This window comes from Nuphar pumila, chromosome 6, assembly GCF_984573655.1.
Source record: "Nuphar pumila chromosome 6, dmNupPumi1.hap1.1, whole genome shotgun sequence".
Lineage (NCBI taxonomy): Eukaryota > Viridiplantae > Streptophyta > Magnoliopsida > Nymphaeales > Nymphaeaceae > Nuphar > Nuphar pumila.
This window is the reverse complement of record NC_143254.1, coordinates 130,831,758-130,842,394: the sequence shown is the minus strand read 5'-3', so window position 1 is coordinate 130,842,394 and position 10,637 is coordinate 130,831,758. Positions and strand designations below refer to the sequence as shown.

The window sequence follows — 10,637 nt, the reverse complement described above, 5'->3', positions numbered from 1 at the left end:
TTTGGTTAAGTCATGTTTTTCCTTGATTATGTGGGTTTGCTGTTCTAGTTCCTCCAAGAGTTAGTCCAAACTGCAAGCAGAAATAGAAAGACAAAATATAACATAAGAAGCCAAAACAAAGACAAAGAATACTTACAACCATAGTAACAAATCTCTCAAGAATATAAGGAGAAATTACCCAAAAGTTAAAAACGATAATTTCTTGTTATATTTTCAAGTTCTCATGAGTTTTTTGTCAAAAACATAAATATTACATTTTAGACACAATTAATATTTATGTTTTTATTGGCTATTTATTGTGAAAAAATCATGTGGTTTTTATTTTTTAAATAATTTTTTATTGTTTTTTTTATATTTGTATTGATTTTTTATTGCCAAGATTTTACCGAAAATGCAAGATTTAAAAAAAAAACAAAATTTCACTAGTCTTTGGCTGCCCATTTTTAACTTTTGTCACTATGCTTACAACTATACGAAGATGAGAACAAGTACCTTAAAATTCAAAATAAAAGATATTTAGTCTTTTTTTATATGACGAGGAACCCTCGGTGAGACAAAGAAAACCCGAGCGGGGGCCCCATATTTTTTATTTAATGTATAGAAGTGCAGACTTGGCGTGTATTTTTTTATTTAAAATAGATGTTAAGGCCTTCTATCAGGAATACATATTATACATGTGAGTTTTGCAATAAAAACATAAATTTTAAAAAAGAAAAACCAATTCTTCTGACATCAAAATCACATTTTCAATTTTACACTAAGAAAAACATATTTTCCACTTTCCAACGCGGCATCTTGGAAGCGTAAAAGAAGTGTGCAGTCTGAAGACTCTCGACCTACCAAAACAAACTTCCTAGCAAGTGCCCTTCAAAGGTTTCATAATTCTTTACGTGACTAAAGTCTTCAGCCATTCTAACACGACACAAAGACTTATTTTTTTGTGATATAACTAGGGCTGGTGAACGAACCAAACAGAGCATGTTCAGGCTTTGCTCGTTTACCAGTATATTGAGCTCGTGACTTGGCTCATGTTCGTGTTTAGCTGAGCTGAGCTGAGCTGAGCTTGAGTTTGTCACGTTCTTTAATAAGATGAGCAAAACGCAAGCTGATTTGTGTAAAAATATTTTATGTTATTTATACATAATATATATATATTTTACATATTACACTTAAAATATATGTTTTGTATATTATATTTAATACTTACAATTTGATCTATATATTTTTCATGTGCTTCTCTTGTTGTATATATTTAATGTATTTTTATATAATATACTTAAAATATATATCATGCATAAAATATATATACATTTTTTATCTATACAAACTTTCCGGAACCAAACCAAACACCTTATGTTCGAGCTGACTCGTTTAAGCTAAACGATCTAGTTATCAGAACCGACATGACGAACGGAGCCGAGCTGATCGGTTGGTTTACCAGCCCTAGATGTAAACAAAGTCCCAATATCTTTTTTTCACTATAAATTCACATATTTGTGGATTGTGATGTACATTAAAGAAAACTAAAAACAAAAAAAATAGACTATATTTGTGATGACAATGTCTCCATGAGCCCTATATATAAGTGATCACCATGACCATGAGAAGAAGATCATTGTGTTGAGTATTCTTCTTCACATTCTTTCCATCCTCCCTCATTTCATGACTCCCATCATCAAACCTCACATCCACCCAATATCTGCAGATTTACTGGCCGCCCTTGCCCTGGTGGCCCTCTCCAAACCCAACCACCTTCTCCTCAAGCCCCAGCAGACCCACCCTCCCTCCATGAACACCACCAGCAAAGCCTTCCTTACAGCCCAGAGCTTCTTATCCCCACAGAGCCTCACCGACTGGCTCAGGCCCAGGCTTCCCCATGACCTCCCCACCTGGGGGCTCAAGCCCGGCACCAAGAACGTCTCCAACCTCTGGCTCGAGCTCGCCCACGGAGAGTCCCTCCTCCAGGATTCCGTCCCGCCCCGCCGCACCCTCAACGTCGCCACCGTCAACCTCCGCAACCGCGCCGGCGACCTCCTCCTCATCGAGTCCCACCAGGAGCTCAGCGACGGCAGCGTCCGCCGCCGCCGCCGCCCGCTATCGGAGAAGATGAGGCCCGGCGAGGCCGTCCTCGACGCCGCCCTCCGGGCCGTCCGCGAGGAATTAGGCTCCGTCCTCGGCTCCGCCGGCGATGGGGTTCGGGTGCTGATGGAATCGTACTCCAGAACGGTCGAGGAGAGGGAGTCTCTGTCCTACCCTGGGATGCCCGCGTGCTATATCTTGCACTCGGTGGATGCCGTCTTGGAGGAAGGATTGTTGCCAGAGGGGGAGTTCTTCACGGAGGAGGAGGACGAGTACGCCGGGAGTTGTGGCGAGGCTGCGGCAGAGGGAGCCATCGTCGTGAGGAGGCACTTCTGGAAGTGGGTTCCGAGGGAAGAAGCCCCAGCTGGTTCTGATTAGTGCCAATTTTGATTTTCTCTGAGCTTTTTCTCTTTCTCTTTTGAGTCATTCATTGGAAATTTTTGGGTAATTGTTTTTTTTTTTTAATAGTCAATTTTGGGGAGGTGTTTGTTCGTGTATCGATTCAAAAACAATTTAATTGATGAGAGTTGTTATATGAACCGATTTGATTTCATTGAATTCATTGATTGCATATAGAAAAATGGCTTTTTTTTTTCTTGTAGGTTTTCTCTACTCTTTGGTGTAATCTTTTGTTTTTTTTTTCTGGGCTACTACTGTATGGGAATTGGTGGGGAACTGGGTTGTGTCAAATATGGCAATGCAAAAATTCATTCTACAGAGGGTATGAGGAACGGATTTCTGCAAGAAGGGGTGATGCTGAGATCCCGATGGTATCGATTGAAAGAGATTGAGATCGAATTCCTGGATCATCTAACTGTTTGTTTACACCATTTTCTACACTGGAGAGATGAAATTCCAGAAGACTCAGGGTCTTCTTCCTTAAGTGATTGCACTATGGGAATGGAAGGAACCGTAACTGGTGAGTTTGCAGCTTGCGTACGTGTTACTGTCAGCATACTTTGAGAAGCATGCTGACTAATTTGAGGGGGGAAAGTTTTAAGGAGACAAGGGGAAGAAATGGGAACAATAAGGCCGCAAGAAATGACCTTGACCACGTTAACTTAGATTCGAAGCTTAAATCAAAGGCAATAGCTTGGGTAGCATCTACTTATGAATTTCGGTAAAGCTTCAACGACTGGGAGATGTAAGCCACAAGAAATTACCTTGACCAACATTGAGCTAAAAAGAACTAAAGCATTAAAAAAGCAAAAAAAAAAAAAAACACCAAATAGGCAATCTGTTAAGCACCTTAGGCAGGCGATTTCTTAGGACTAAAGGCATGTTTCTAAAATGTGTGATGACTGGTATACAAGAAGATAGACGGCTTCCAAATAGAAGAAATAAAAACATACCATTACAAAAAACTAGTTTAGCATCATGAAGCACCTGTTTCTTGGTGCAAGTTCTTCTCTTACATATGTTGATTCAGTGTCTGGCGCTGAGAATGAACAGGTTCTTTGACATGGAAAGCCTTTAGATGCTCATGGCAATTTTGGGCATCAAAGTTGGTTATTCATCTAGAGGGCAATTCTCCTATACCTAAATTCCCCATTTATATTATCGATTTAGTTTACACTTCCGTCAAAATGAAGATGAAAAACTAAGAGAAAAACAACCTTTGTCCCAATATTTAGGAGCTTCTGAAAAGCTATCTACTGTCAATTAGCACAGTGCTATTTCTCTTATTACTACTCGTGGCAGGCCCTAATTGAGCACAATCTGGCCAGGTCTAGCCCATCCCACTTCATCCTGGTATCAGCTTTCTCAAGCACTAGAAACAGAGAAATGTAATGAAAGACAAGGAGTCAAAACCTGGGTAACAGAACTGTGAAAAGTGGCATTTGTCCTCAGTATGAAGCGAGGATCAATCCTTTTTATGCACTCGGGCTTCATGCATTTGTCAAATCTCAGAAGCAAGAAAATCAGCGTTTATACTTTATACATATCTATGCATGTACGTGTTACAGTAAAAATAATCAACAGTACCTTTTTATATGCCTCCTCTTTCCAATCATCAGCTGTTGGGCTGGCAGTCTGAAATGTAGAATCCCTTGATACTGGAAGAGCCAAAGAAAGGTCTCGATATGAAGATGAAAAGGAACCAATTTTTTTCAAATTTACAGTACATTGACATAATGTGTCCTCCGTATTCGTAACCATACATTCTGAGTGCTACTCTGGCAGTAACATAATGCTTGTGCTTTTGGTCTTATTAGATCTGCATGGTTGGTGTAATAATAGGCAAGCACAGGAAAACCAGGGAAAAGAAGATCGAGGGCTAAATATTTCACGTAGTTTGTCTTTAAGGGTGTGCTTGGATTGGGAGAATCTAGTGGAATTTAAATCCAATTCCACTAAATACTGCAAAAACCTATGGCCATTTTTCAGCTACAAAGAGGATGTCGGTTGAATGAGGTTTCAATCTTACTGAATTCCTTCAATCCATACACACTCTAAAAAGAAAACTCTAGATGTTGAACTGCTTTTTCATTTACTAGTACCATAAACCAAGGGAAAAGCAAACTAGTTTATAAAATTGCATCAAACAGTAACACAAAACCACCAAAAGAAAAAGAAAAAGTTGCATAAAGGCATGGTTGAGAATTCAGTAACATTAGCATATCTATGACGACTAGGGTAGCATGAACTACTCAAGGTCATTGTTTTTCAAGTTCAAACCATTACTTCAAAGCTGCCAAAATTGAATAAGGCCACTGTTTGATCCTTTTCTTTCTGTTGCTTACAAAGATCAACCAATTATCCTCGCTTTACCAGTAAGCTTTTAAGCAGAATAACATCAGTCTTGGAAGTTGGAACTATTATTAAAAACAAAGGTAAGCTCAAAACATGCCTTAGCACACACACACACACACACACACACACACACACACACACATATATATATATATATATATATATATATATATATATAGGGAAGGGGGTCCAAAATCTACAATGAATAACATCAGTTTTGGAAGTTGGAACTATTACTAAAAACAAAGGTAAGCTCAAAACATGCCTTAGTAAACACACACACACACACACACACACACACACACACACACACATATATATATATATATATGTATATATAGGTAAGGGGGTCCAAAATCTACAAGCAATGACAATCGGGAAGATTCCCCTTCTCCAATACTTCAACATTTCATCGATTGGACCTCATATATTTGTTCTTTATAATTTATTTAGTAAGAAATATTTTTTACACGAAGACTTTACGACATATAGGCCTGTTTTTCGAAACGTGAAAAATCGATGGTTCACAATGCGTTTAAAACTTTACAATACAAAGTATTGGGGGCCATTGATTTTTAGCACTTTCAAAAATGCATCTTAACATCAAAAATTCATAATCCAAAACATGTTGCGCACTAAATGAATGATAAAAATACAATATATATAGTCCGATAGATGAAAAACTTGACCTTTAGAGAAGGAACACCATCGATCATCATCAGTTGTAGATTTTGGACCTTCTTTTGGTTGGACAGTCCCCTTTTCCTATATATATACTTGATGTTTTTTTCTGCTCTTCCGGTATTTTTTTTGCGGTTCTGACCTCATAAATATGTTGGGCATGGTCGATTTATGAGAAATCCACACCTGGATCATGTGTTTTTGATGAAAAAAATGATATTTGGATCCTCAAAACTTTACAAAGATTTTGGACCGTTAAAGACCCACCCATGTGTCGGAATAAAACACTTCAAGAACTGATCCCTATAAAATCAAGTGCGTAAATCACATCTGTACGGTCGGAATTTAAAAATAAATGAAAAACCCTGAAAAACCCATCAAGTACGTATCGCAAACAGCTAATGTTCAAGCACCTATGCTCTCTCTCTCTCTCTCTCTCTCTATATATATATATATATATATATATATATATATATATATATATATATATATATAGCCTTACTTGAGGAGGCCTCAGTTGGCCCTCTTTGCTGTTGAAATGGTGGTTTTTGCTGCTCAGCTATGTTCTGAGACTGCAGAGATCTGCTAGGTGTTTGAAACCTGTGTTGCAATTCTTGCATCATGTGTTGCTGCTCTGATGTTTGTGGCTGCAACTGTGACGGCTGAAGTGTTAAAGATGGTTTCTGTAGTGACTTATCTTGAACAGAAATTTGTGCCTGATGCATGACTTGTTGCTTGTTTGAATTGTTGGGTTGCTGACCAACTTGCAAAATGCTATGCTGTTGTGCTGCTTGTTGCTCCTGGTGCACACACATTGGCCTACTCAGCTCACCTGATTGTTGTTGGTGCCATGGCAATGTGGAAGGATTCTGCCGAGTCTGATACTCTTGTACATTGGGTGCACTTTGCTGACTCATTGATTGCTGCTGTTTTGACAGCAATATCAGGTGCTGATCGAGTGTAGATTCCTGTTGGTGAATTATAGACAATTTCTGTTGTACAGCAGATAGCTCTGGTTTCATGTGGTGCCTGCAGGTTAACCGTTGATGCTGCTGAAGAATGGGTGGCATAGACTTCTGTACAGGACACTGTTGGTTCTGTCGGCTGCTAGACCCTTGAGTTGTCTGCATGACATAAGGCTGCAGAGGCTGTTCAGATTATTGCATTAGTGGCTGTTGCTGTAGAAGATTTGGCTGGATGAGGGATTTCCCAAATTGCATGTATTCTTGTTGCAAATGATGTGGAGGCTTCTGCTTCAATAATCGTAGCGGTAGGTACTGTGGCTGCTGATTTTGTGGTTGTTGCTGATGCTGTTGAGAGACAGGATGTTGCAGTTGCTGTGTCAAATGCCTTTTCCTATTGCATTATTTTCTGATTCATGCATAATTTGCATTATGTTCTGTCCTATTAAAGTATTTGCACAGTTTTGTGCAATTCCGGGCGTGCTTTGCAAGGTGGAGCTTTGGCTGACAGCACCTAACATGTTGCTCTCAGTTATTCCTGTCACGGGAGACAATGCAGATGGCAAGTTCAAAGTATTTTGTGGAGCATTGGATGTGACAGATTTTTGAAGGATTTGTGGAAGCATCTGATTGCTTTCTTGAGGCTGAGTAGATAAGAGGTTTGGTAACTGTTGCCCCTGCTTTTGTGAATGTTGTTCTAGACTCTGTGAACCTGTTTAAAGGCGTCTAACAAAAGAACCATAAGGCTAGAAATCCAAATTTAGTGTCTTTCAAAGCCTATATACAAAGGGAATGTCGATGAAGTGAGTACTACACCTGAATCTTGAGGATTTTGCTCACTACCTGAAGAGCTTGTTGCTAAATAATTGCCAACATCCATGCCCTTGTTTTTCATCTCCGTACTTTGCAGCTTTGAATGGATCCAATTCAGGTATTCAAGCTGAAATTGGCAGTTTATGCAAGAAAAACAGAGGGGCCAATTTAAAGTCACCAATGAAAAAACAAAATTAGATTATGTTTCCTAAAAATACTAGTTGAAGAAATAAGAAATGAAGAAACTTCCTTGAAACTATGGTAGAAATAAAGCCAATTCTTACAGTATCAAGGTGGTGAAAATTTCTGACAAAATTGTTGCCTGAGTCTACATTTGGTCATCCATGTTAGCAATTTATGCAAATATCTTACCATAAGCTGTGAATAAAAGATATATTGCCCAAATATATTAGATATAGATAGCTAAATGTATATTGTGATCTTGATCCATAAAACCATCATAATCTTTTCACAATGGTCATATCACTACTGGATTATAAGTTAGTATACCAATTGATCATGCATATATTTTGCATTTTATTTATACTATTCTATGCATGATCCATCAAAAAATTACATTAAAAACTCATTCTTATCAGTATTTTTGAGAAACTGCTTTAAATTAAAAAATAAAGGTAAAATCATATATTTCAAGCTCTTCCCTGTGTTTTTCAGTGTTTTTTTTTAGTTTAGGACTTTTTAATTATTAGTCTAATTAGTTTATAAGTGTTTAATTAGTATTTTATTCTATTTAGAAGTGTTTTTTATGGAAACAATTTTTTTTTAAAATGAGGTTTTTTAAAATTTTCAAAACTTAATTGGACTTCTTCAAAAAATTGTGTGACCTAAATTTTGTAATATAAAAAGTCATTTTCTAGCCATAGAGGGGCATCTTTCTCCTTGGATTTTACGGAGCCTCTATCTCTCTTCCTCTCTTCTCTTCTTTCCCTGTTTCACTCTTGGCTGGTTTCTTCTTCGTTTCTTCTTTTCCTCCTTATTTCATCTTGCTTCTAATCCTTGCTTTCGTCGGCTTCTTCTTGTCCTCATCGTCAAAGTTATGTGCAGTCCGGAGGAATACCATGGTTTTTTTTCAACCCTTCTATCGAAGGTAAATCGTGAGGTTTGCTTCTTCTCCCCCGTCTCTCCATTGTTTACTATTTAGATTAGTTATTATTTTCATCGTAGAATACATGCATCATGTTTCACCATTACACATAGTTTAATTTATTTTTTGCATATTCATTGCATATAGTTTAGATGAGTTTTATTTTTATCATCTGCGAATAAAATGAAATTTTTTATAAATTAGCTTAATTTAGTTTAACCAATTTTTATTTTATTTTTGTATAGATTAATATTATTTTATTCAAATCGATAGATTTAGCATAAAGTATTTTTTATATTTTAGTGATTTTTAATTCAATTCATGTTAGATCTAGGTTAGAATTAGTTTAGATTAAGTTTTTAATTTTTGGTATTAATTAAAGTTAATTTAGTTATATTTCTAAAATAGCTGATTTAGGGTTTATATAGTTTTCTTGATTTTTTTAAATTTTCGGTAATAGTTTCACTTATTTCTTGTTAATAGATTAGTTCTTATTTGGTTGAATCATGTTTTTGTAATTTTTCAGCATGTTACAATAGTTTTAATCAATTTTAATTTTCGATAACATTTAATTTTAATAGAATAGGTTAATCGATAGGTAGATTAATTGATTATTTTAATTTTATTTATTTCAGTGATTTAGAATAAGTTAATTTCCTGCTTTTAATTAGTTAAATATTTGTCTTTTCATTCAAGAATTTTAATTTCAGTTCTTAGTTAGAAATTAATTATTATTTTTACTTATTAGAAATCATGTATAGTAGTGTTTCTAATTTAGCCTATTTAGTTGCAATTTAATTATCGAACTTCGTAGAATAGATTAGAATATTTTAATTCATTGACGTTTTGCTGTAGTTTAGAGTAGTTGCGATTAATTAAGTTAGCCTAGATCAAGTTTAATTCATGACATTTATTTTAGCTTTATTTTTATTAGTCTACATAATAGCTGATTTTGTTTTATTCATTTATGTGCATTGCTAATTAATTAGTTAGCTATTTTAATTCAGTTTGTTATTACCTTCAACATTCATTAGTAGTTAGATTTAGATTTAATTCATTAGTTTATTTCTGCTTTTGATTTCAATCCTGCATGCAAATCTGTTAGATAGTTAATTAGCATAGCCGATTCTTTATTTTGCTTATTGCTTAGTTAATTAGTATATCTAACATAAGTTAGTTTTTCTTCTTCTTGTTCTTTAGTTTTAGATTTGTTAAAGTAGTTACATTCGGAAAGCATATGGTTCTTGTTAGTTTAGTTTAGTTTGTTATTTGATTTTGTATTTTAGTTAATTTGTTATTAGTTTGTTATAAATAAGTTTTTTTATTTAGTTAGTTTATCATTTTGTCTTTTAATGATTTAGTTTGTTACATGTAAGCTAGTTTGTTATTAGTTAGTTACGTTCTTATTTTGTGATTTTTGATCAAATTAACCTTGAATTTTTGTCTAGCTTTTCGTTGTTTTGTTTTCGTTTTGTGTTTTTGTTTTCGTTTTGTGTTTTTGTTTTGCAGAGAAGTAGTTGGACGTGCAATAGGCCCTCAAAAGTACTCCTGAAGAGCCCTCTGAGGTCTCCAAAAGGTCCTTTCGAGCCCTCAACAGAACTCTCAAAAGGCCCCCAAAAAGCCACTCAAAGAATATTTTATCAAGTGAGCCAAGAGTAAAAGAGCTCACAAATCAAATACTAGTAGCTTTTATAAGCCTGTTGGTAAAAAAGGGAGCAATGAAGAATAAAAAGGACCAAAGCTCAAGCAATTGAAGACCTCTTTTTCTTTTCTTTTAGATTATGGTTATTTAATTCATTAATTTGGGTTTGTATAAAGTCATTTATTATTCTTTTTAAACCCTATGCAAGAAGGTAACACATTGTAATAGTTAGTTATTTTTATTTTAAAAGCAATAAAGCTTGTTATTCTGTAGTATACAAAATTTTCTCTCGTTCCTTGAGTTCGACTCGGATCTTACTCTAGTGTGAGCTGGTTTTTAATATTTGGTGTTTGGCTTTCACAAACGTTTTTATCAAAAATATTTTTTAAAACATCATTTCATAAAACTTACACAACCAATGATATAAAGTTAACTAAAGAACTTAAATGGACATATTATACTTTATTTTAATGGACTTTGCATCTCAGCAGTTCATATTAGCTACCTAGATTTTGTGTTCACAATTTGCTCCTTTTTGTTCATGTGATTAAGATGCTCAAGCACATTATGCAGCAGGTTTTCCTCAAGATATTTTAGTTCT

General features: G+C 35.5%; 1 protein-coding gene across 1 annotated transcript; it reads left to right on the top strand.

Annotated features, from left to right (window-relative positions):
- The first annotated feature begins 1,602 nt into the window (after positions 1-1,602).
- LOC149836244 (uncharacterized) lies at positions 1,603-2,670 on the top strand. The gene has a single exon (XM_090010835.1). The coding sequence runs from the start codon at positions 1,663-1,665 to the stop codon at positions 2,455-2,457; it is 795 nt and encodes a 264-aa protein (XP_089866961.1). The 5' UTR covers positions 1,603-1,662; the 3' UTR covers positions 2,458-2,670.
- The last annotated feature ends 7,967 nt before the right edge of the window (positions 2,671-10,637 follow it).